The sequence below is a fragment of the Leucoraja erinacea genome, chromosome 29 (assembly GCF_028641065.1).
Source record: "Leucoraja erinacea ecotype New England chromosome 29, Leri_hhj_1, whole genome shotgun sequence".
Taxonomy (NCBI): Eukaryota; Metazoa; Chordata; class Chondrichthyes; order Rajiformes; family Rajidae; genus Leucoraja; species Leucoraja erinaceus.
Genome location: NC_073405.1, coordinates 10,173,222 through 10,200,755, shown reverse-complemented (window position 1 = coordinate 10,200,755; position 27,534 = coordinate 10,173,222). Strand labels below are relative to the sequence as shown.

Sequence of the window (27,534 nt, the reverse complement as noted above, 5' to 3'; positions counted from 1 at the left end):
TTACTCCAGCATTTTGTGTCTATGTTGGAGGAACTCAGCGGGTCAGCCGGCATTGGTGGATGGAATTGACAGATGACCTTTGTAGTCGAGACCCTTCTTCAAACTTCGTCTGTCCATTCCCTCCCCAGATGATGCCTGACCGACTGAGTTTCTTGCAGCACTATGACTTTTTTGGTCCAGAAACATTGGTTAATTGGTAAATGCTCAATTGGATTGCATGACATTTTAATTGATACAAACATAAATGCTGGAAACACCAGGAAAGTGAGAAACCATTTGTGGAGAGAGCGTTCATTTTTCGAAGGGCGGCGCAGCAGTAAGGTTGCTGCCTCATTGCAAAGAGACCTGGGTTCGATCCTGACTATGGGTGCTGTCTGTGTGGAGTTTGCTCGTTCTGCCTGAGACCGTGTGGGGTTTTCTCCGGGTGCTCCGGTTTCCTCCCACATTCCAAAGATGTGCCGGTTTGTAGGTTAATTGGCTTCTAGTAATTTGTAAATTGTCACCAGTGTGTAGGATAGTGCTATCGTATGGGGTGATCGCTGGTCGGCGCGGACTCGGTGGGCTGAAGGGCCTGTTTCCCTGCTGCATCTCTAAAGTCTAGTACAATCTCAACGCTGCAATACAACCTCCCCCAACCTCATCTACTGTATCTGTCGTTCTCGGTGTGAACTCTTAAATATCAGCGCAGACTGGGAGATCGTTTCGCTGAACACCTTCGCTCAGTCCGCCTTGACCTATGTGATCTCCTAGTTGCCAAACAATTTAACTCCCCATTCCCATACTGACCTTCCTTTCCTGGGTCTCCACCACTGTCACAGTGAGGCCACACACAAATTGGAGGAACAGCATCTCATATTTCGCTTGAGCAGCTTACAACCTAATGGTATGAATAATGATGTCTCTAATTTCAAGTGACCCTTGCATTCCCTACCTCCCCATTCCTCCCCCAACCTAGGTGTCCTGCTAGTTGCAATGTTCCTATCCCCTCATTATCACCTCTTCCACAGCCTCCACCAACATTCCTGGCAGCGCATTCCAGGCACCCGTCACTCTGTGAAAAATCCTTCCCTGAACATCTTCTTCAAACTTTGCCCCTCTCACCTTAAAGCAATGCCCTCTAGACCGTAGGTGGAAACACCACCATTGAATCTCCCACCATTACTTTGTTAACCTTCCTTTCATAATATACCTATCGATAGGTTCAGTGCATTTGCTCTTTGACCCCCCCACTTGACAAAATCCCCAGAATCCCCCGACGCAAGATAATCTTCCAGGTCGCACCTCAAACTGCTACTAAGGGCCGTGTCCAATATTAATCTCATGTAGTATCCATGGCACTAGGCAGTCAGGGTGTCAATTCTTGGCAGCCTGCGTCACTTCGTGTTTAGTTTAGCTGTGTAGCTATGTAGCTGCTTGCAGTGTAGCTGCTGCTGCTTGCTGCTGCGGGCACTGACGATGGCGGCCACGGTGTACTGCTCCTTGCTGTTTTGTTTAGTTACGTTTTGAGATAAACAGGCCCTTCTGCCCACACCAACCAGCGATCCCTGCACACTAACACCATCCTATGCACACTAGGGAACATTTATAATGACACCAAGACAATTAGCCTACAAATCTGTATGTTGTAACCGGTGCTCCCAGGGAAAACTCACTTCGGTCACGGGGAGAACGTACAAACTCCGTAGAGACAAATACCCGTGGTCAGGATCAAACCCGGGTCTCTGGCGCTGGAAGGCAGCAACTCTACCGCTGCGTCACGGTACCGCCCAGTGTTGAGAGGCAGGATGAATAGATGTCCCTGACCAAACCTGTGCTACTGTGTGGGACAGGAAACATTGCTTGCTCAGTCAAAATCATAAGCTGGCCAATAAAGAATAATTCTCTTTAACAAGTACTTACTGTTGCTGCAGCACCATCATATTGGTTCCCTGAAAATGAGAGAATTCAACTATTAGATTATAATAATATTATTATTATTATTTTTATATATTATATATATTATATATTATTATTATTATATTAGATCATAAAAATATTATATATATATAGAATAGTCACAACTGACAGTAATATTTTAAAGATATTCAAATAATAAAATCTGAAGTAGCGTCCCCTTTGTTCAACCCATTGTACTTGCATTTGATGACTGTATTTGTGCATAGTATTATCTGGTTTGATTGGAAAGCATGCAAAACAAAGCTCTTCACTAAACCTCAGTATATGTGACAATAATAAACCTAAACTTAAACAAGTCCTGGCCCAAAACATTGCCTGTCCATTCCCATTCCCTCCCCTCCCTGGCCCGCTGAGTTCCTTCAGCACTTAGATGAAGAAACAAGGAACTGCAGATGCTAGTATACAAAAAAAGGACATCAAGTACTGGAGTAAATGAGTAGGTCAGGCAGCATATGTGGAAGAAGTGTGAAGAAGTGTCCCGAACCAAACACTAGCCATGCATGTTCTCCAGAGATACTGTCTCGCTGAGTTACTCCAGCAGCTTGTTCCATGTGCTCACCACCCTCCTTGTGAAAATGTTGCCCCTCATGTTTTTGTTAAATCTTTCCCCACTCATCTTGAACCTGTGTCCTCCACTTCTTGATTCACTTACCCTGGGGAAAAAACACTCTGTGCATTCACCCTATCTATTCCTCTCATGATTTTTGACATCTCTATAAAATCACCCCTCGTTCTCCTGTGCTTCAGGGAATAAAATCCGAGCTTGCCCAACCTCTCCTTATAACTCAGGCCCTCGAGTTCTAGCTACAAGCAGCACAGTGATGCGACGTAAAAGACCCGGGTTCCACCCTGACCTCGGGTGCTGTCTGTGTGGAGTTTGCACCTTCTCCCCATAACCGCATGGGTTTCCTCCGGGTGCTCTGGTTCCCTCCCACATGCAGATTTGAAGATTAATTGGCCACTGTAAGTTGCCCCCTAGGGTGCAAGGTGTGAATGCAAAAGTAGGATATCATAGAAGCCGTCTGAATGGGTGATCAGTGGTCGGCATGTACGTGCTGGGCCGAAGGGCCTGTTTCCTTGCTGCAACTTTCAATCAAAAATAGCATCCTCAAAGCCATGAACCATTTCCATTACAAACTACACTCACTGAAAGCAAACATTAATATTTCCACATTTACATAGAGGAGCATTTACCATAGATCTGACCATCGATGCAACATTTTTTAAAGGCCAAGATGTTTTGAGTCAGAGTGCCTGTTTTATCCGAGAAAATATATTTGATCTGCCCCAGTTCTTCATTCAGGGTCGTAGTCCTTGCATTGGCCGGGGTGTCACTCTCTTCACAATACATCTCCAAATCCCATTTAATGAAAAAACTCTGGGCCACATGGAGAAGTTCAAAACTGGAATAAAAGATACACTCTTTAAAGAACACAGCAAATCAATAATAGACACAAAAAAGCTGGAGTAACTTAGCTGGGTCTCGACCCAAAACGTCACCCATTCCTTCTCTCCAGAGGCGCTGCCCGTCCCGCTGAGTTACTCCAGCATTTTGTGTCTATCTTGGGTTTAAACCAGCATCTGCATTTCCTTCCTGCACAGCGAATCATTAAGATCTAAGCTAAGTTTGCCTACAGTGATGTTGAAGTCAGGCAAATTTACAATTATTCAAAGCAGTTCATAAATTACAGGAGCAGAATTAGGCCATTCGGCCCATTAAGTCTACTCCGCCATTCAAACGTGGCTGATCTATCTTTCCCTCTCTACCCCATTCTCCTGCCTTCTCCCCATAACTCTTGACACCCGTACTAATCAAGAATCTATCAATCTCCACCGTAAAAATAACGATGGACTTGGCCTCCACAGCCGACTGTGGCTATGCATTCCACAGACTCACCACACTGACTCAAGAAATTCCTCCTCATCTCCTTCCTAAAGGTAAATCCTTTTAATCTGAGGGAATGGCCTCTGGTCCTAGACTCACTCGGTTTACAAATTATATTAGGACAAGATAAAAATGGACAATGCAATAAATATTGCAGACACAATTCTGTCAGACATTATCCTCACCATCATGTATAAATGCACTCCACAGAACGTTAAAGAGAATATTGTTGGAAAACCAGTTCCGAGAAACGTTGTTTTTCAGAGTTGGTTTTTTTTTTTGGCCCCACAGGTTACAGTTCCATGTCATTAGCAGTTTGGGATACATTATATTCCAAGGACAATATGGACATGTACGAGTTTTCTATCTCCATCAGGGAATGTTTTTGCAGAGTGAACGGGAAGCGCAGCTCGAATGGTCTGAACTTCTCCCTCCGAATTTAGTCAAATACTTCCCTCTACAGGACCTGGGTACAATATGCAGGCAGAAATCCTGCATGCACTTTGCACAATATGAGACCTTGTGCATCATAGAAACTGCTGCCTTACATACATAGCTGGGGTGGGAGATTGCAATCCTCACGTGGGTCCGCCCCGTTTCAACGAATGCACTCAACCCTGGCGTGCACAATCAAATAAGATCAAATAGAACAAGTTGTCCTACAACTTTAGGCTTTGCCCGCCATACGCAAGAAGAAGAAGACATATGTACTATTCTGTAAGCTGAGCCCCCCCATGGCAAAACCATCAACTGCTCGGGTACGGTAACGGTGGTGACGCCTCATATTATGCTTGGCTATCTTACAGCCCTAAAACATGAACATAGAATTCTCCAATTTTAGGTTTCACCTCCCCTACAGTAGTGCATCCCCATCTCTCTCACTATCCCACCCCTCCTTCCCCTTCCCCATCCCTCAGTCTTTACATTTCTCTTCTCTCCATATCTTGCTCGCTTTGTCCACCAATTTGCCAAACATGCCAATAGGTAAAGCAAAGGGGAAGATACAGAGTGCAGAATATAGTTCTCAGCATTGTAGCACACCAGTTCCACAGCAATCTCAATATTGTAGTGCATCCTTCCATAGATCAGTTCCATAGAAGTGTTACTGGCGAATAGTTTAAATCAAACAAGTACAATTACCAAGATATTTTCTTTGTTTCGTTCTCAATCCATTGTTTTAAATAACCAGTAAAAAGGATAAACCATTCAAAACTGGGGGCGGGAGGGGGAGGGATGGGGAAAGGAGGAACGGGACGGTGATGCAGCAGTAGAGTTGCTGCCTTACAGCACCAGAAACCTGGGATTGATCCTGACTAAGGTTGCCTGTCTGTACGGAGTTTGTACGTTCTGCGTGGGTTTTCTCTGGGATCTCCCGTTTCCTCCCACACTCCAAAAACATACAGGTTTGTAGGTTAATTGGCTTGGTATAATTGTAAATAGTCCCTTGTATGTGTAGGATAGCGTTAGTGTGTGCGGGGATCGCTGGTCGGCGCAGATTCGGTGGGCCGAAGGGCCTGTTTCCGCGCTGTACCTCAAAACTAAACTAAACTCTGAGTAATTTATGACTTGGCAATGAGGTCGAAACAAAAAACTGTAGATGCTGGTTAATGCACAAAAAAAGGCACAAAGTGCTGGAGTACCTCAGCAGGTCAGGTAGCATCCCTGGAGAACATGGATAGGTAACGGTTCGGGTCAATAGACAATAGGTGCAGGAGTAGGCCATTCGGCCCTTCGAGCCAGCAACGCCATTCAATGTGATTATGGCTGATCATCCCCAATCAGTACCCCGTTCCTGCCTTCTCCCCACATCCGCTAACTCCGCTATTTTTAAGAGCCCTATCTAACTCTCTCTTAAAAGAATCCAGAGAACCCGCCTCCACCGACTCCACCGGCAGAGAATTCCACAGACTCACCACACTCCCTGAGAAAAAGTGTTTCCTCGTCTCCGTTCTCACAGTGGCCCCTGATTCTGGACCCCCCCAACATCGGGAACACGTTTCCTGCCTCTAGCATGTGTCCACACCCTTAACAATCTTATATGTTTAAATGAGATCTCCTCCAATCCTTCTAAACTCCAGTGTACAAGCCCAGCTGCTCCATTCTCTAGTCCTGAAGAAGGGTGTCGACCCGAAACCTCACCTATCCACATTTTCCAGGAATGCTTGCTACCTGACCTGCTGAGTTACTTCAGCACAATGTGTTCCTTTCTTGACAATAAGGTACTTACGTGACATAGAGTGACATTGGCAAGATGGAGTTCAGGAGGATAATATGAGACCAGAAGGCCAAAAAGCAATCATATCCCAGATTGAGGACTTCGGGGAAAGAGCCAAGATAGGGCATGTTCACCCCAACTGTTGAATCCCATACGACAGCTCCAACAGCAAGGCAAATTGACATAACCACAAGAATCAAGAGAACCTGGAATATTAGACGAATAAAAATTGAAATTCATTATTCAATTGCTTCCTTATTTTGTAATTGTAACTGCAGTCTGAACAATGGAGAAATAGTTGACTGTGCAAAAAGGAATAGGTGATATGGCCCCAACAGTTATCTTCCTGTTAATTTTTTACATTGTGAGTTACTCTAGCTTTTTGTGTCTTCTTGTGTCTCCCTTCTAGAAACATAGAAACATAGAAAATAGGTGCAGGAGTAGGCCATTCGGCCCTTCGAGCCTGCACCGCCATTCAATATGATCATGGCTGATCATCCAACTCAGTATCCTGTACCTGTATTCTTCACTTGTCCGACTCATTAAGGGTGCAACTGCTCTGCCCAAGACTGCAAGAAAGTGCAGAGAGTCGTGGATGTAGCCCAGTCCTTCACACAGGCCAGCCTCCCCACCATTGACTCCATCTGCACCACGCTGTCTCGGGAATGCAATCAAGGACTATTCGCACCCTGGTCGTTCCATCTTCTCTCCTCCCCCATCGGGCAGAAGATATAAAATCCTGAAAGCACACAGCACCAGACTCCTGGAAGCTGTAGGAACAGCTTCTCCCTGCTATTATTAGACTGTTGAACTGAACTCTCACATCTAAACGTGTAGCCCTGATCTTCCAATTCATATTTTTGTGGCCCTGGAACTTTATTTTTACTCTGCACTTTCCATGCTGACTACCAATCACACGTTCACATTAGTTCTATGTTATCCTACTTTTGCATCCACTCTCTACACTAGGGGCAATTTTACAGAAGACTCTTAATCCACAAACCCGCATGCCTTTGTTATGTGGAAGACCCACACCATCAAAGACCCACACCATCCTGGCCACACACTCATCTCCCTGCTACCTTCAGGTGGAAGGTACAGGAGCCTGATGACTGCAGTGAACAGGTTCAGGAATAGCTACTTCCCCACAGCCATCAGGCTATTAAACCTGGCTCGGACAAAACTCTGAACATTAAATAACCCATTATTTGTTATTTGCACTTTATCAGATTATTTATTCATGTGTTTTGTAGTCAATGCCTATTATGTTCTGTGTGCTGAAGCAAAGCAAGAATTCCATTGTCCTATCAGGGACACATGACAATAAACTTGAACTTGACCTTGAACTTGAAACTGGAGTGCCATGAGGAAACCCATGTAATAACCATATAACCATATAACAATTACAGCACGGAAACAGGCCATCTCGGCCCTACAAGTCCATGCCGAACAAATTTTTTTCCCCTTAGTCCCACCTGCCTGCACTCGTACCATAACCCTCCATTCCCTTCTCATCCATATGCCTATCCAAGGAAGGAATAGTAATCACAGGGAGAAAGTGCAAGCTCCACACAGACAGTATGGCCCAATACCCTCAACCAGATGCAGTCTCTTGTGCCTCTCACCTCATAGCTACACCCTCTAGTGTTGGACATTTCCACTCTGGGTAAAGGTTTCTGACTGTCAACCCCCCCATCTGAACTTTAAACATTTCAAAAGATATGAGGAAGGAATAGTTTTCAGTCAGAGTAGTCACAGAATGGCATTGACATGATGGGTTTGTTAACTAACTCTCACGCTGAGACTTTTAAGAGCATAAAGCTTGTTACCAAGAAGACATTTACCAGCATCACTACACGGTTCATGAGAAGTTCAATGGTGGTTTTCTTCAAGACGTATCTCCCACTGTTCTTCATTATTTTTGTATCCACTCCTGAAAATTAAATAAGTTATAAAATAAGTCAAAATAAAGGGACAAGTTAATTTACTGTAGATAGACACAAAGTGCTGGAGTAACTCAGAGGGTCAGGCATCAGCGGGTCAGGCATCATCTCTGGAGAAAAGGAATAGGTGACATTTCAGGTCAAGGTCTGCAGAAGGGTCTCGATCTGAAACGTCACTTATTCCTTATCTCCAGAGATGATGCCTGACCCGCTGAGTTACTCCAGCACTTTGTGTCTATCTTCGGTATAGACAACGCATCTGCCCTTCCTTCCCACACAGCAAGTTAATTTAGTTTTCTTTAGTTGTTTGTTTATTATTGTCGTGTACCAAGATGGAGTGAAAAGCTTCTTTTGTTGCGTGCTATCCAGTCAGCGAAAAGACTATACATGATTACAATCAAGCTGCCTACTGCCTGGCTGAACTACAACTTTGTTAACTTATCTCGCTTGTTCTGATGGAGTCGGCCACGACTGGGACACTGTACCAGCCTGAGATGAACTACTTTCACTTCTGTTCAGAAGATAAGTGGGCAGGTTGCAGCCTGTATGTCAGTGAGCATTAAACCCATGGGTAAAGGTGTGGCACAGCAGTAGAGCTGCTGCCTCACAGGGCCAGAGACCCAGCTTCGATCCTGACCTCGGGTGCTGTCTGTGTGGAGTTTGCACATTTTTCCTAAAAGCGCGTGGATTTCGTCCGGGTGCTCAGGTTGCCTCCCACATCGCAAAGATGTGCCGATTTGTAGGTTATTTTGCCGTTCTAAACTGTACCTTGTGTGTGGAGAGTGGGTGAGAAAGTTGGACAACATAGAACTAGCATGAATGGATGATCGATTGTCGGTGTGGACTCGGTGGGTCTAAGTAGGTATGTTACAAAACCTACCTGAATCGTGGCTGAGCATCTGCCCTACCCCGTGGCGCGATTTTGGCGCTGTTTAGAGGGGGCGGGTTTAAAACGCGATTTTTACTAGGCTGTTCCAATCGAAAATGTTCAGCCTAGTAAATCATTAACGGAAAATCGCTGTCGCAAAAGATATTATTAGTTTTTATGGCCTTGTATAATATTTATAGTAGTTTCACAGAGCAAATCAACCTCTCGCACACAAAATGACCTCATTTTACATCATGTTTTAATTGGACACTTTGGCTGTTAAAAATTATTTGGATAGATGTTTAGGGCTAGTAAATTGAAGTTTGAAAATAGCTAGTTTTTTATATTTGTTGTCCAGAATGCAAATATAACCACTCCATAGCAGTATTTTTCTGCATTTTTCGTGAATTCGACAGGAACCCCCTCGATTTACTTTAATTTACAGCAATTCTAAATTCTTCATTTGGCCTATAAATTCGATTGAGTATGTTTTATTGTGAATTATTTGGTGAAAATTATTTGGACACTTGGGCCAGTACAGTTTGTGCTACAATTGGGCCTAATTATATGCTTTAAAGGTCATCCAAGTAAGATTATTTTATATTTGTTTCAGAATGCTTCAATCTTTGATAACTGAAAATTTCATTCAGTTCTCTTAATTTTTAAGAAGGTTATGGGCTTTTGACTGTCCACGATCACAGCTTTTTTGTTATGTCCATAGAAAATCAATAGGGAACAAGATGCTAATTTCCGAGTATGAAAATGGCCATAAACCTTTTTATTACTTGAGATATGATAGTGAATTAGGTGTCAAATTAAACTTATTGTTATGCTTTATCTGATGGGATAAATTGCAGACTTGATTTTTTAAATCTCAAAATTTTGTAACATTGCTAGTCTAAGGGCATATTTCCATGCTGTATCTTTCAATAATGAATCAATCTAACATTCACAGAGAATCACCACACAAAATGACCTGCAAATATAACCACTCCATAACACTTTTCTGCATTTCGTATTCGACACCCTCGTAGTAATATCTTCTCATTGTCGATTGAGTACTCTTGGTTTTGCCAGTACAGTGTGCCTATAAATGAGTGCAGGTCACAATTTGGATTTTCACAAATTATTCTACCTGTTGAAACAAAACGTATTCATTTCAAGGCTGTTAATAACTTCAAGCAGAAAGCAACTAAACTACAAAAACATTCACGCTTGAGGAAGCTTCAGGTAAACATTCAAATGAACAGTAGAATTGACATTGTATATTCTTTATCACAGCACAACATCCCAGTGTGCATGCAGATCGATTAGAAAAATTAATGAAAATCTCTTTTGATATGCCTTACATTGCAAGACCCCTGGGTTTAATTCTGACCATGCATTTTGGTAATAAGAATAAAGGCGTACATTATTTTTCTAAATGGAGACAGAATCCAGAAATCGGAGATGCAAAGGGACTTGGTAGTGCTGGAAGGCAAATTCAATTCTAGCATTTATATCAAGAGGACTGGAATACAAAAACAGAGATCTAATACTGAGGCTCTATAAGGCGCTGGTCAGGCCGCATTTGGAGTACTGTGAGCAAATATGGGCCCCATATCTGAGGAAGGATGTGCTGGCTCTGGAGAGGATCCAGAGGAGGATTACAAGAATGATTCCAGGAATGAGTGGGTTGGCATATGATGAGCGTTTGACAGCACTGGGCCTCCACTCGCTGGAGTTTAGAAGGTTGAGGAGGGACCTCATTGAAACTTATAGAAAAATGAACGGCATAGATAGAGTGGATGTTTCCACTGGTGGGAGAGTCTAGGACCAGAGGTCATGGCCTCAGAATTAAAGGGCACCATTTTAGAAAGGAGGTAAGGAGGAACTTCTTTAGTCAGAGTGTAGTTCATCTGTGGAACCCATTGCCACAGAGGGATGTGGAGGCCAATTCAATGGATATTTTTACGGCACAGACGGACAAATTCTGGATTAGAACGGATGTCAAGGGTTATGGGGAGAAGACAGGAAAATGGGATTAGGAGGCAGAGATCAGCCATGATTGAATATCAGAGTAGCCTCCATGGGCCGAATGGCCTTCTTCTTTCATGTCCATCTTCAATGTTTCAAATGTGGACATCGCTGTCATCCTCCGTCCTGAAAAGGACGCAAGCTTCTGGCGACAATCAGTGGGAGCCATCACTTGTTGCAACAGATGATGGTGGCAGCAGAATTAGCTCGGGATACTTCCAGTTTCCAGCCCCGCAACATGGACGCTTCTGCTATGGGGCCGGCCAAATGGCCTAATTCTACTCCTATAACTTGTGAACTTATGAACCTCGGGCACTGTCTGTGTGGAGTTTGCACGTTCTCCCTGTGACCGCATAGGTTTTCCCCGGTGTATTCTAGTTTCCTCCCACATCCCAAAGATATGCGTGTTTGTTGGTTAATTGGCCTTTGTTAAAAAAATAGCCCCGACTGTGTAGCAAAGATCATAGAGCTCTAAGCTCTAAGTGGATAAGAAAGTGGGTTAGCATAAAACGAGTGTGTACAGATGATCGATGGTCAGCATAGACTCGGTGGAGCAAAGGGCTTGTTTCCACAGTGCATCTCTAAACAAACTTAAACTTAATTTACAAATGTTCTATTTATGGATTTTTGCCATGTCAAAACTTGAGGTACTGACACTTTGAAGTACTTGTCTTAACACAGCTTTTTAAAGAGTAGTGCATCAGTCTTAGAGCGTGAGAACACAATGTTCCAAATTCCTCATCATTTCACTCAGCAATTTTGATTTCCAAAATTTACATCATTAAAAGTTTTCCAGGGATGCAACCCTTCGGATCAAAGACTGACTGGAATATAAACTTGAGAAAACACATAATATAACCTAGTTTTTCCACAATGGTTAGAAATCTCATTCAAATCAACGGGGCTGAGGTAAAGGGCCAATAATGTCGGAATTTTCTCTTTAGTTCATAAGTTCTAGAATTATAAGAGCAGAATGATGCCATTTGACCCATCAAGCCAACTCCGCCATTCAATCATGGCTGATCTATCTTTCCCTCTCAACTGCATTCTCCGGCCTTCTCCCCATAACCCCTGACTAATCATAAATCTGTCAATCTCTGCCTTAAAAAAAATCAATTTACGGCCTCCACAGCCTTCTGTGGCAATGAATTCTACAGATTCTCCACTCTCTGACTAAAGAAATGTATTATCTCCTTTCTAAAGGTACGTCCTTTTATTCTGAGCCTATGGTCTCTAGTCTGAGACTCTCCCACTAGTAGAAACATCTTCTCCACACTCACACTGTCAGGGGTTATGGGGAGAAGGCAGGAGAATGGGGTTGAGAGGGAAAGATAGATCAGCCGTGATTGAAAGGTGGAGTAGACTTAATGGGTTAAATGACTTAATTCTGCTCCGAGAAGTTATAAACTTATGAACAAACCACATTAAGTCGAGAGGGAATGTTCTATTGCCTTGACTAAACACTCACCGTCAAACTTTGCTAACTGGTCCAAGTTATTCACCTTCTCATGTGTGACACTCAATGCTTGTCTGTACTTCAGGTTGGATTCACTGAAAAGAAAAATAATTCCATTCTTAAAGCTATGGAATTGACGAGGCCTTTCACATACCAATTCATTCAGTCAGGAGAGTTTATGGAATGATACGAGAATTCTTTTACTCTTTGTAAAGCCTTACAATTTGATCAATCTCGTTAAAATGGACCCCAATTAAAAAACCTGTGGTAGGCAGAAAAATGATCTCAAATGAAACGGCCCACAAAGGGGCGGCACGGTGGCGCAGCGGGTAGTGCCGCTGCCTCAAAGTGCCGGAGACCTGGGATCGATCCGGACCTCGGGTGTTGTCTGTGTGGAGTTTGCACGTTGTCCCTGTGACCGATTTCCACCCATATTCCAAACAAACGTGTGGGTTTGTAGATTAATTGGCCTCTGTAAAAATTGCCCCTGGTGTGTAGGGAGTGCATCTGGAAGTGGGATAAAGCAGAACCAGTGTGACCAGGAGATCATTGGTCAGTGTGGACTCAGTGGGCCGAAGGGCCTGTTTTGATTCTGATCTTTTAATCAATCAATTGAAGATCTAGCAATCTGTGCAGCCATTTTAGACATCTATTACTGATGGTTATGAAAACAGAGAATGCTGGAAAACAGGTCAAGCTGCATCTGTGGAAACTCCCAGATCGAATGTTTCAGGTCGAATATCCATCATCAGAACCCATATCCGTCCGACCTGTTGCATTTCCCACAGATGCGTTCTGACCCGCTGAGTATTTCCAGCATTGTGCAAATCCGAGTACTGGCAGAACTCGGCGGGTCAGGCAGCATCTGTGGAAGGAAATGAACAGCCGACGTTTTGGGTCATGTCTGGAGATGGGTCCCGACCCAAAACAACACCTGTCCATTTCCTCCACAGATGCTGCCTGACCTGCTGAGTTCCTCCAGCACTTTGTGTTTTACTCAAGATTCCGGCATCTGCAGCTTCTTCTGTCTCTACTTCCAGCATTTTCTGTTTTTATCTCAGGTTTCCAGCATCTGCTGTCTTTTTTTTATTTCCCCCCGTCAGCTGACAGGTGTCCATTTCAAAGGAAAAGCAATGATGTCGGCAAGCTAGCTGAGTTTCTGATCATATTAAAGAGTTGTCCAAGAGAAGTGCTTAAGTAACTCAGCGTGTCAGACAATATCTATGGAGAACATGTATACACCAGCACCTGCAGTTATCCATGTCCTCCATAGATACAGTCTGACCCGTTGAGTTACCCAAACACTTTTGGGTCCTTAGTTGTAAACCTACATCTGCGGTTCCTTGTGTCTCTGTTCTTCATCAGAACTGTTATGATGAAGGACAGTCAACCCAAAATATCGGCTCCAATTCTCTCCCCACAGGTGCTGCCTGGCCTACTGTGTACTCCCAGCAGTTTCTGTTTTTATGTCAGATTTCCAGCATCTGCAGTTTTTGCCTTTAACACAACAAAGAATAAACCTTGTGCAAAATCCAGGGACAAACAAAGACATTTTGTTTAAAACATCTACAAAGCATTCAATAAAATGTGGCGAATTCATATATAATTGAGGCAGAAACAAAAATATAGAGATATTAAAAATAAAAATAAATAAAACCTACTAAGTAGAGGCTTATTTTTGGTCACTTACCCCGAAATGCCTGGTTACCATAGCAGTTACTTGTCAACTTCAATGGGAAATTGGATTTTCAAAATGGAGTACAAAACACAGCCACCAAAACAGCGTACATATAGCTCGGTTAAATTTTGATGTATTTAGTTTCTCCTATTCCATCAGTTCCAAAGTCAGAGTCATACTGCATGGAAACAGGCCCTTCGGCCCAAATCATCCACGATGACCAAGATGACACGTCTAAGCTAGTCCCATTTGTCAGTGTTTGGCCCATATCCCTCTAAACCATTGGGCCATTTTAGAGAAAGCCATGTTTGCACATATTTTCCTATCCATGGACAGAATGTAGAGTGCAGTGTGGAAGCCGCAAAAAAAAAGTGCAAGGATGGCGATGAGGTAGATTGGAAGATCGCAAATTATTCCGGAGCATATTAGAAATCCATTCAAGAATCTGATAACTGTGGGGAAGAAGCAATTCTTGAATCTGTCAGTACATCTGAGGCCATTCAGCCCAATACCTATGCTAGCCCCCCTCCCCAACAAATCAGAATGCTTACCCATCGATTTCAGCTGTTTCAACGTAACATAGGCTGTTTGGCTCCGTGCTAAACAGCAAGAAGAGATCAGCCTAGGGAAACAAAAAGGAACTCTCTTTCAGAACATTTAATCTCTGCAACTGCAAAGTATAAAGATTATTTATCGTTAAAAATATCACTTACTGGAACAAAATCATCCTTCTTCAAACAAACCACGTCACCCACTTCGAGTTCCTTCCACGTTACAAACTTGAAACTGCAAAAGTAGGAAAAGAAACTTGCATTTATATATCACCTAACGTGACAGAACACCCCAAAAACTCTGAGCAGCCAATCAAATACGACTTAAGTATGGTTGTTGTTGTAATACAGGGAGATGTAGCAGTCAAAATTCACATGATACCAACATACAGACAGGTAAGGCACTGCGGCACAGTGGTGCGGCACAGTGGTGCAGCTGGTAGAGCTGCTGCCTCACAGCACCAGGGACCCGGGTTCGATTCTGACCTTGGGTGCTGTCTGTATGGAGTTTGCAACTTCTCCTTGCGACTGCATAAATTTTTTCCGGCTGCTCTGGTTTCATCCCACATCCCGAAGGCGTGCTGGTTTGAAGGTTAATTGGCCTCTGTAAATTATCCCCAGTGTGCAGAAACGGATGAGAAAGTGGGATAACATTGAACCAGTGTGAACAGGTGATCGATGGTCAGTGTGGACTCAGAGGGCTGAAGGGCATTTTCATGCTGCATCTCTAACCTAAACCAATTAATTATGGCGGGTGATGTGTCTACATGTATTGAGCTGAACATTCAGACAGGTCTATTTCTCTTTCTAAAAGGGTGCCGCAAAGTCTATTACCTTCATCCGAAAAAGCGGATGAGAATTCAGAAGCACCTCCAGTGGTGTTAAACATCCTAACGTTGTACCTTTGGATAACGTGTATAAAAGTGTGATACATGAATTGATCGATGGAAGGATACAGCATGGAAACAGGCCCTTCGGCCCACGGAGTCCGCGCTGACCATCAACCACCTGTTCACACTCATTCTATGTTATCCCGCTTAACATGAAATGAACCAATTAACCTATAAACTCGCATGTCTTTGGGACGTGGGAGGAAACCGGAGCACCCGGAGGAAACCCATGTGGTCACAGGAGGAATGTGCAAACTCCACACAGTTAGCAGCCGAGGTTAGGATCGAACCGGGGTCGCTGGCGATCTGAGGCAGCGACTCTACTAGCTGCCCCACTGTGCATATCCATCATGCTCTGTAACTGGGGGGGGGGAGAAAGTAATGCCAGGGTGATAACTGTGCAGTGACAAGCTTCTGCTCTCAACGTTCATGGCTGGGTGTCAGGAGAGGGCGATTGCTGCGTTGATGGTCAACTTACCTCTTCCCCTTGAGAACCTCACATTGTCTGTTGTTAATCTCGCTGTCGTTCCTATGGCGTGCCTGGGAACAAAGAGCTAAAACATCATCCTTGGTATTTGTTGACGCAAGATGCTGCAGACATTGGGGGACCCTGGCAAAGAACAGATAGCAGGAGGAACTCAGCTGGTCAGGCAGCATCTGTGCAGGGAAACGTTCTGGGTCGGGAATCTTCTTCAGATCGATGTCCCGGTCCGTAAACGCTGCCTATCCATTTCCCTCCACAGATACCGCCTGACCCTCTGAGATTTGCCTGTGGTATTTATTACTGTTTTCTGCTCTTGATCATTGCAAACTTAAACGAATTAAATAATTAAAAATTGAAAACAAACCAAATGCAATGATTAAACAACATTTCACTGTTCAGCCTTCACTGACAAAAGTAATCCACTCATTGCTGTTGATTCAGCTCAGTATTGAAGTTTTGCAGTTATTGGGCAGTTTTTAAGCTTATACTGCATTTGGGCCACTATGGCTATGTTAAAAGCACTATATAAATTAGATTAATACGGAATATTATTTGCTCACGAACGAAGGAGTTTTAATAGGTGGTGGTCACCGCCTGGTCCATGGTGGGAACTGACCTCTCCACCATCGAAGGGATCAATCGGAGTCACTGCCTCAAAATGGCAGCCAGCATCAAAGACTCACACCACGCTGGCCACGCTCTCAATTCACTCCTGCCATCAGGAGGAAGGTACAGGAGTCTGAAAACCGTGAGCTCCAGTTTCAGGAACAGCTTCTGCCCAACAACCATCAGGCTATTGAACACTACAAACACCAACTAAACTCCAAACTGCCTTGGTTGCACCAGGGACATCTTTGTTGTGCCCTAAATTGTATTTTTTAAAATTTATTTAACAACTTTTTTTTGTTTGTTTATTTTATTAGCTACTGACCAATGTGTTCACGTTATTCCCTCCATCATGTATCTGTACACTGTGGACGGCTCGATTGTAATCACGTATTGTCTTTCCGCTGACTGGTTAGCGCGCAAAAAAAGCTTTTCACTGTATCTCGGTACACGTGACAATAAACTAAACTCAAAGTCAAACAATCCTGTTATTCTGCTGCAAGTGGGAATTTCATCGTTCCGTTTTAGGTACAAATGACAATTGAACGCTCCGGGCTACCCTCAAAATAGATCTTCTGTCTGAATCCAACTGAACTCATCCTCGACATTGATACGAGGATAGGCAAGTCCACCCCTCTCTTGGTTTCTTGGTTTCATGGTCCTCCAAAATATTCCAAATGGAATTTAAACTGGAGGTGGTGAAGGTGGGACTTAAGCCAGAAAAGGTTATTGGGAAGAAAGAGCTACCTTAAATTTAGTTGCATCTGGTTGGATAACTATAGTAGGGTGGAGTTTATTCCATTGCTTTAATTGTGCGGGGGAAGAACGAATTGCTGTACACATCTGTCTTTGTAGCTGGGATCACAAATTGGATCGAATGCCCTCGTCTGCTCCTAATTGGTTTGGGTTTGGTGTACGGCTCCTACGTCTACAAGAGCAGACCGAGGACACGCTCCGCGGACCGGGACCCCACGGAGCTGGCCTGGCTCGCTCGCCCAGAGAGGAAGGAGTCGGATGGACGGAGGGCCTGTGGGCAGACCGGCTGCGGGACGGAGTGCACGGCCTCGACTGTGGATCAGGCCGCTGGAGGCCCGTGCTCGGCTGGACCAGGCGCCGAGCACGTGGACCTGGCGCGGCCTACAGCGGTGGAGGACACCACAGCTACGCTTAGCCAGGCTGACCCGGCTACACTGCCGGGGAAACAGACCTTCGTGGTCAGGTCAAGAATCCTGTAACCAGCCTCAGTGTACTACTGCTATACACTTGTACTGTATCTGAGAAGCTTATCTAAGATGTACCTAAGTGCTTACGTATATTGATACTTGCACTAAACTATATTAGAAATAAATGTCACTGTACCTCGGTGCATGTGGCAATAAAGTACCATTGAACCATTAGAATGGCAATTAAACACTCTTGATGATTGACTAATCTTGCATTCTTATTTGATTGAGCATTTGAGGCTCAGGTGTAGTCCACCTTTACCTTATACTGCGTTAGGGCCACTTCACTATATTAAAGGCACTATATATAAATGCAGATGGGTGTCGTGAGTTGAAGATCGCTAGGGAAGTACTCACAACGTCATCAATGATGTCCTTGACTGCAGTCACTGCCAGGACCATCGATAGCGGGATCATAGTTGTAAACCAAGGCAATGTAGCAATAATAGGAACAGTCTAAACAGAAGGAAGAACATTCACATAAGGAGGGATACTTTGTCAAATCCCACCTCCCAATCCCGAGGCACCTTTCCAGCTTGTGTCTCATCTCACGGCATTCAGATTCAGATTCAGATTCAATTTTAATTGTCATTGTCAGTGTACAGTACAGAGACAACGAAATGCATTCAGAGGAGCAAAAGACGACACAAAATGCTGGTGTAACTCATTGAGTCAGGCAGCATTTCTGGAGATCATGGATAGAGGACTTTTCGGGAGGGGACACCTCTTCTTATAGAGGGATAAGGAATGTGTAGAGACAGATATGATCGGTTTAATTTGGCTTCATGTTCGGCACAAACATTGTGGGCTGAAGGGCCTGTTCCTGTGCCGTACAGTTCTAGGCTCTATGTTCGGACTGATTTAGTAGGGGGAGAAAGCTGGAAAAAAGCCGGGCGGTGGGACTAATCCCGGCAAATGATAGATGGACACAGGTGAGGTTGGATTTGCTTGGCAGATGGGTGGACAAAGACTAATGAGGAAAAGAAGACAAAAGGGTGTCAGATAAGGAGGGAAGCATGAAATGTGAAGGCAGGGAAAGGGATAGAGATGGTAGGAGACATGGAGGAAGGGGAAAGAAGGGTCGGGATAGTGGGGGAAATGGGTGCACATCCAGGCGGGGCACACAGGTCTACATAATACAACTGAACTGCCATGAAAGATCTAAGACGGGGCGCCGCCGAAAACTGAGATGGACCTGGCGGACTGCTAACGGTCGCGTGTGGCGACAGACCTGGTTCACCGCTGGGACGAGATAAGACTGTACTAAGAACTTTTTAAACTTTGTTGGCACCAGAAACACGACCTAGGTATACTGCCTAGGTGAAGTCTGCTGTGTGATTTTACCAGATTGTAGGCAACAAAAACAAAGAATGTCAATGTGCATGTGACAATGAAGGATCATTGAATTGAATCATTGTTATCACTAGGTTTCTGTGAGTTCAACATGCTTTTGATTGATTGAATTGATTGAAAAATACAGCATGGAAACAGGTCCTTCGGCCCATCAAGTCCATGCCGTCCATTGATCTCCCATTCACACTAGTTTTGTATTATCCCACTTTCTCATCCACTCCCTACACACTAGAGGCGATTTACAGACGCCAATTAACCTCCAAACCCACATGTCTTTGGGATGTGGGAGAAAACATGAGCTACCCAAAGGAAATACACGCAGTCACGGGGAAAACGTACAAACTCCACACAGACAGCACCCAAGGTTATTTTCGACCCAGGTCTCTGGTGCTGCGAGGCAGTGGCTCCCGCCAGCCATGCCACTCTTTTCACTGAACTATTGGTAGAATCTTCCACAAATCAGGTTTATGATGAAAATGAACAAGTTTATCTTAATGTCATGATTACAAAGAAACTTCGGGACATAGATACCATCTATGATTGTTTAACATTTTAGACGGAATGGCCCTTTATGTGCAAAATCCAACTTAATAGCCATGCAAATATAACGTGTTTCCCATAGTAAGATTATGACGAGAATAGATAAAGTCGATGCAGAGTAAAGAGGAATCAAGAACCAGAGGGAATGGGACTAAGGTGAAAGGGGAAACATTTAATAGGAACCAGAGGGGCAACCTTTTCACACAGAGGGTGATAGGTATACAGAAAAAGCTGCCAGAGGAGGTAGTTGCGGCAGATACTATAGCAACATTTAAGAATTTGAACGTGCATAAATTGAAAAGGTTTAAATTAATATGGACCAAACGTGGGCAGATGGGACTAGTGTAGATGGGACATTTCGGTCGGCATGGGCAAGTTGGGTCGGACAGCTCATACTGTATCACTCTATAAAAAGATTTAGTCAACCTCATTATTGACTAGACTTTAAAATGGGGAGGCAGTGCACAATAGCTAAAAAAAAAATCACATATTCTTTTGTCACCACAGCCATTTTCCTTTCAATTATATATAGCACATAATGAGATGCCCAGAGCTTACCTGGAGAATACAAATAAGCAAGAAGTAAAAATTAGCCACTCGTTGAAACTGTTCAAACAGGTTGAGAGGTAGAAACGAAAAAACGTTGTATTTGGAGGTCTTGATTTTATTGTTCTGGAAATAGACATACATTAAAATGATGAGTACATGCTGGCTGTGAAAGGATCTTGCCATTTCAGTCATAGGGAAGAGTTACCTGGCACTTTGTTTAAGGAAGACTTTGACTATGCTCATTTGAAATTAATCCACCAGGTGGCGCCATCGGTGACGGCAGCCTCGCCAACGGTCTGTTTGTTTTTTAATCTTTATTGTTATTTTGAGTGTGTTAATGTTCTCTGGTTTGTTTTATGTGGGGGGTGGGTGAGGGGGTCAGGGGAAACTTTTTCTCAATCTGTTGCCTTGCCGGAGATGAGAGTGTTTTCCGCATCGTATCTCCGATCGCTCTGCAGCCTAACATCATGGAGCCGGAGGCCTTGCTCGAAACTGACTTTGAGCCCCACCGCGGAGCCGTGGACTTACCATCAGAGCCTGTGATCCTTTGCCTGGGATCGGGTAGAGGCTGATGTCGGGAAGCTCCAGTCACAGAAGGTTTTGAACGGCCCCGACCCGGGGTAGATCGCCCGGCGCGGGGGGGAGCTGAGATTCCCCGTTGGCTACGGGAGTCAAGATTGTTCCGTCAACGGAAGGCTCGAGGCCCCCGACCGCAGGAGAACAAAGAAGAGATTGAACTATTTTTCGCCTTCCTTCACAGTGAGGAATGTGGAGGAGTCAATGTGGTGGATGTTTATATTAAAATGGATTTTGTGTGTTTTGTTGCTTTTTATTGGTATGACTGTACAGCAAATCAAATTTCTTTTATGTTGCAAAACATACTTGACTAATAAAGTACTTATGATTATGATTGTGATTATAATTGTGATATTCAGTAATACGGTGTCAGTAGGAAGCATGGTGGAATATATGCCCTTATCAACATCATTCGTGCTGAAGTGGAAGAGACTGAGTGCCTCAAGTTCCTTGTCAGGTCTATCTGTTGTAGACCATTCACATCGAAGAGACAGCCACAAAACCACACCTTCTTTCATCTTATCCTATTCACATCTTATTCTACCCCTTATTCTTAAACTGTGACCCCTGGCTCTGTTCCTCGTGTTAGGGGAGTCCAGAACTAGGGGTCACACACACAGTGTAAGAATAAGGGGGAGGTCATTTAGGAATGAGATGAGGAAAAACTTTTTCAGCCAGAGAGTTGTAAATCTGCGGAATTCTCTGCCACAGATGGCAGTGGAGGCCAATTTACTGGATGTTTTCAAGAGAGAGTTAGATATAGCTATTAGGGCTAACGGAACCAAGGGATATGGGGAGAAAGCTGGAATGGGGTACTGATTTTGGATGATCAGCCATGATCATATTGCATGGCGGTGCTGGTTCGAAGGGCTGAATGGCCTACCCCTGCACCTAATTTCTATGTTTCTATGTCTATGTTTCTGAGCCACACCAACGCCTCTACTTCATCAGGAGACTGAAGAAATCCGGCCGGTCTCAAATTCCTTTCACAAACTACTGATGCACCATAGAAATTGTTGGGTTCGGCTGGGTTGGGTTGCACCACAGCTTATTTTGGGAACTGCTCTGCCCATGACCATGGGGAACTACAGAGAATTATGAATGTGGCCTGACCCTGTGAGTTTCATGAAGTTCATGGGGAATTCCACAGATTCACCCTCTGACTAAAGAAATTTCTCCTCATCTTCCTAAAAGAACTTCCTTTAATTCTGAAGCTAGTGGAAACATCCTCTCCACATCCACTCTATCCAAGCCTTTCACTATTATGTATATTTCAATGAGTTTCCTCCAGCTGCGCTCGTTAGTCAGCGTTTTTAACTTTCTCTTGCCTGCAACTCTTGCTGCAGGTTTTTAACGTATATTCTAGTGGTGCCTTGGAGGGGAAATATCTAGGTTTTAGCGTTATTATTGTCACGTGCACCAAGGTACAGTGAACAGCTTTAGTTTAATTTAGTTTAAGCCCACCGAGTCCACGTCACCCCGAGATCCGCGCACACTAACACTATCCTACACACACTAGGGACAATTCACATTTTTTAGCAAGCCAATTAGCCTACAAACCAGTACGTCTTTGGAGTGTGGGAGGAAACCGGAGCATCTGGAGAAAACCCATGCAGGTTGCAGGGAGAACGTCCAAACTCCGTACAGACAGCACCCATGGTCAGGATCGAACCCGGGTAAGGCAGCTACCCTACTGCTGCACCACCCTTTGTTTTGCGTGATATACAATGCAACCAGATAATACCATACATAAGTACAATTGTCAAACTCAAGTGCAAAAGGTAGCATGATGGAGAAGATACAGAGTGCAGAACATTGTAGTGCAACAGTACCAGTGACAAAGCCCAATGTCCGCTGTAGGGGAGAGGTGGATCGGACAGTGGCATGGCAGCGGTAAAAGTCCTTCTCGGACATGGTACACATGGCAAATTATATTCCCAGTGACAGCAAAAGACTTACAGCATACTTCCTTTTCTTAAACAAGAAGGAGGTGCGTTCCTTAATCCCAGCATGGTAGCTCGTGTTGTTTGCTTTCACTTCCCAGGAGATGTCTGCAAAGAAGAATATCAACCTGCATTAACCTTTTGATTAAATTAATACCAGAAAATACATGGAAATATTCAGCAGGTCGGGCCACATCAATGGGCAGAGAAACAGAGTTCATGTAGACATTTAATGTAGGCGACACGGTGGCGCAGAGGTAGAGTTGCTGCCTTACGGCGCCAGAGACCTGGGTTCGATCCTGGCTGAAGGTGCTTGTCTGTATGGTTTCCCCGTGACCTGCGTGGGTTTTTTCCGGGATCTCCGGTTTCCTCCCACACTCCCAAGACGCACAGTTTTGTCGGTTAAGTGGTTCGGTATCATTGAAATTGTTCCCAGTGTGTGTAGGATAGTGTTGGTGTGCGGTGATCGCTGGTCGGTGCAGACTCGGTGGGTCGAAGGGCCTGTTTCTGTGCTGTATCTGTAAGCTAAGCTAAATTAAACTAAATGAATCCTATGCCCTCCAGTTCTTGATTCCCCCACTCTGGGAAAAAGACTCTGTGCATTTGCTCTAGAAAACATAGAAACATAGAAAATAGGTGCAGGAGTAGGCCATTCGGCCCTTCGAGACTGCACCGCCATTCAATATGATCATGGCTGATCATCCAACTCAATATCCTGTACCTGCCTTCTCTCCATACCCCCTGATCCCTTTAGCCACAAGGGCCACATCTAACTCCCTCTTAAATTTAGCGATATAGAGAACTCTCGATACAAGATCGGGGTTCTCCTCAACCATCTCCTCCCTGCAGAGGTACTAACACACAAGAATAAAAGTGTAGGAATGAACTGCGGATGCTGGTTTAAACTGAAGATAGACACAAAATGCTGGAGTATATCTGGATAGAAGGTTGAGGGAAGTCTCTCGACCCAAAAAGTCTCCCGTTCCTTCTGTCCAGAGATGCTGCCTGTCCCGCTGAATCACCCAAGAATAAAACACTGGCCACCTGCACGGTATTAGATGGCAGAGGGTCTGAGCCCTTCTTGTGTAAGTGAGAGGCCCCATAGTCAAATCCGTGGTATCAAATCTCCGAATAAATGCGAAGAGCCTGGGCCAGTGTTTAATACCTGTGGCAGTTGCGTGACAAAACTACAAATCGAACAACGAGCTGGTGGGTCTGATACCCCAGCGTGCACGCAAAGCACACCCTCTCGTCAGAACAAAGCAGCCACTGGTAAATGGTGCGGCCGATCCCTGTGTAATCACCCATTCGTATGTGCCGAACAGAAGCAGCGAAGCAGTTCAGAGAAAGGGCCAGGTGATTATGTATCGCAAGCCATGGGTCAGTCCAAGGGATTATTTCTTGTAATCGATACGCTGAGCAGGTTTAATAAAGACGTCTGGAAACATGACCATACATATCCCATCATTATCGATACTTTTGGAATTGTGGCTGGTTGCCCTTGACAACAAGAGCGGTAATCTTTAACAAACAGTGGTCTGGTGATTGCGTTGCATAACCGAGGTCTTTGGAAACAATCTCCTGGCTCTTTGAATGCTAGGTTTCCCATCTCACATTGGACGTCTGTAAGGGACACGGTGGGGCCAACTTCTCCTTTGCTTCTTAGAGTCATAGATAGACAGTTTCATGCAGCACAGAAACAGGCCCTTCAGCCCAGCTCATCCATGCCGACCAAGATGCCCCCATCAATGATCCTTCCATTTGCCTGCATTTGGCTCACATCCCTCTCAACCTTTCCTATCCATGTACCTATCCCAGTGTGTTTTAAATGTCATCATAGTACCTTCCTCAACTAGCTCCTCTGGCAGCAGCTCATTCCATATACTCGCCACCCTCCAAGTGAAAAAGTTGCCCCTTAGCTTTCTATGAAATGCTACTAAGTGGGCCAAACACAGACAGGTGGGACTAGTGCAGATGGGGTATGTTGGTCGGTGTGGACAAGTTGGACCAATGGTTCAGTTTCCATGCTGTGTGACTCCTTGACTCTATAACATAGAACTAATATGAACGGGTGATCGATGGTCAGATCAAACACGGGGGGCCGAATATCCCATTTCCACGCTGTGTCTCTAAATTAAACCAATGCTCTGGACCCCCTGAGTGTCGGACCATTGGACTCTTAATTCTAACAAAGAATGGTGGAGTAATACACATATACAGGAATCTTACCATTTTCCAGTTGATGTGAATCAAATTCACTTGAATCTGAAGATTCGGAAGAGTTCATTGCGGCATCTGAAAGATGAAAAAGGGTCTCTTTAGTGACACCAACTCAGAACAAGCACTGCCTGATATTGTTAGATACATGACATGCTCTACCTCACATCAATATGTTCTCACCTGAAACCCTTAGCGGGGAACAATCAAGAGTTCAACTCAGCGCCCTACACTGCAAAGGGAATGAATGAATTATTAAAAGAATATCATATTAATGTCAAGGAATGACAATAGACAATAGACAATAGGTGCAGGAGTAGGCCATTCGGCCCTTCGAGCTAGCACCGCTATTCACTGGGATCATGGCTGATCATCCACAATCGGTATCCCGTTCCTGCCTTCTCCCCATAGAGTGGTTAGGCAATATGGAATGCATGGAGTGTGTGTGTGTGTGTGTGGTGTGTGTGTGTGTGTGTGTGTGTGTGTGTGTGTGTGTGTGTGTGTGTGTGTGTGTGTGTGTGTGTGTGTGTGTGTGTGTGTGTGTGTGTGTGTGTGTGTGTGTGTGTGTGTGTGTGTGTGTGTGTGTGTGAGTGTGTGTGTGTGTTTACTCTTGCATCTGTACATACCTTTATCAGACTAACAGAAGCAAATAATTAAGACAGTAAATCTCTTTTGTGACAGTAAAGGACACAAAATGTTGGAGTAACTCAGCAGGTCAAGCAGCATCTCTGAAGAACATGGCCAAGTGATGTTTCAGGTTGAGACCCTTCTTCAGACTCAACGGTAACAGAGTTTGGTCTTAATGGTCTGTATTGTATTAACTGCCTGACCTGATCGGTTCTTCTACATCGTCAAGGATGGAATGAACTAAAATTCCACAATCCTTGGTCAGGGCACTGCACACACTACATTTTACCATTCAACCCTTGGCTACTCCCATTATTCCCACATTTCACAACACAATGCTTCAAGTACCAGGCACTTGTAGGTGGAATATACAAATACGATCAGAGCGTGGTGAATCAATGCAAGCTCCACGCTTCTAAATTGAGGAGGAGGAGCCATCTTGGGGAACGGCTGCTAACCAGCAGCCGTCCGTTTAATTCACTTTTTATTTTTGCAGTTTTAGTGAGTCCTGTGCCCTGTTTGTGGGAGATATAGACTTTTTAATGTGGGGGGTAGGGGGTAACTATATTTCTAGGTCCCTACCTGGTCGGTGAGGCAGCTTTTTCTCCGGGCTGCCCCGTCGACCCGTCCTCGTGGCCTACCAGCGGGCGTTGGAGCGCCGTCTCCTGGCGGGGACCGCCCAGCACCTCGGCTTCGGTGGCGGCACAGCGCTGGAGCGCTATCGTGGAGCGGAGCGGGCGATACCTTGCCTGGGTCGCCGCGCTGGATCGACGTGCTGGAGCTCCGGTGAGCCGTGACCGCCGAGATCAACACCTCCGGGCTGCGGGTCTGCGGAGCGGAGCGGGCGGTGCCGACTTTAACATCGGGAGCCTGGGAGCTCCAAACCGGCGCAGCCTTGTCGGCTTCGGAAGCCGCGGTCCCCAGTTAGGAAGCGGCCGTTCCAGGTGGCCCAGCCGCTGAAAGGACTCTCCCGACGCCGGGGCAACAGCACCCGGCCAGAACGGCCAGGAACATCGGGCCTCCGTAGAGGCAATAGCGGGGGCCTCAATGGGCCTGACTTTGGGAGAACTGGGGATGGGGACTGGACATTGTGCCTTCCCCCACAGTGGTAACCATTGTGGGGGGGTGAGTTTTTGTGTGTCATGTGAATATGTTAGTTTGTGTCCAAGATGGCTGTCGGAAGAGAGAGTGGACACTAGCGCGCTTTAGCTGCCGCTGCTCTCTCTTCACATTGTGCTTTTTGATTTTTTGTCTTTGGAGCGAATTCTGTCTTTAATTTGTGTATTGGTGATGTCCTTATTATTTATTTTACTCCGACTATATGTTTTTTCTCTCTTGTTAATTTCTGTAAGGTGTCCTTGAGACTTTGAAAGGCGCCCGCAAATAAAATTTATTATTATTATTATTAAATCTCTATTACCTGCTGTACTTATGCACTACTTGATTGTATTCATGTATGTTATTATTTGATTTAATTGGATAGCACACAAATAAAAACATTTCACTGTATTAGGGCAGCACGGTGGCGCAGCGGTAGAGTTGCTGCCTTACAGCGCATGCAGCACCAGAGATCCGTGATCGCTCCCCACTAAGAGTGCTGAGTATACGGAGTTTGTACATTTTCGCAATGAACACGTGGGTTTTCTCCGAGATCTTTGATTTCCTCCCATGCTCCAAAGACATACAGGTTTGTAGGTTAATTGACTTGATATAAGTGTAAATTGTCCCCAGTGTGTGTAGGATAGTGTTAATGTGCGGGAATCGCTGGTTGGTGCGGACTCGATGGGCCAAAGGGCCTGTTTCCGCACTGTATCTCGAAACTAAACTGAACTAATCTCGGTACGTTACAATAATAAACCAATACCATTCACCTGATAACTGGTGTCTGTTCGAGACCAAAGGGAGAAGCTTTCAGCTCTAGCAAACCAAGCCCATTTGAATGCTATGATTTATCTACC

At 44.7% G+C, this 27,534-nt stretch overlaps 1 protein-coding gene across 6 annotated transcripts in view; it reads right to left on the bottom strand.

Moving 5' to 3' along the window:
* The window catches only part of LOC129711145 (phospholipid-transporting ATPase IC-like), a 108,238-nt gene that overhangs the window by 39,996 nt on the left and 40,708 nt on the right, over positions 1–27,534 (bottom strand). For 5 of the 6 annotated variants that reach the window (XM_055658577.1, XM_055658581.1, XM_055658576.1 and 2 more), the window contains 13 exons: positions 24,962–25,027; positions 22,749–22,840; positions 20,223–20,336; positions 18,129–18,227; positions 15,937–15,998; positions 14,731–14,803; positions 14,569–14,639; positions 12,352–12,434; positions 9,844–10,002; positions 7,901–7,989; positions 6,069–6,262; positions 3,151–3,359; positions 1,900–1,928 (listed from right to left, as the gene is read on the bottom strand). In XM_055658577.1, the coding sequence (XP_055514552.1) occupies positions 1,900–1,928; positions 3,151–3,359; positions 6,069–6,262; positions 7,901–7,989; positions 9,844–10,002; positions 12,352–12,434; positions 14,569–14,639; positions 14,731–14,803; positions 15,937–15,998; positions 18,129–18,227; positions 20,223–20,336; positions 22,749–22,840; positions 24,962–25,019 (1,332 nt within the window). In that variant the 5' untranslated portion in view covers positions 25,020–25,027. Of the gene's footprint in view, positions 1–1,899; positions 1,929–3,150; positions 3,360–6,068; positions 6,263–7,900; positions 7,990–9,843; positions 10,003–12,351; positions 12,435–14,568; positions 14,640–14,730; positions 14,804–15,936; positions 15,999–18,128; positions 18,228–20,222; positions 20,337–22,748; positions 22,841–24,961; positions 25,028–25,132; positions 25,388–27,534 lie in introns of those variants that run through there. The other variant, XM_055658579.1, reaches the window with a different exon arrangement.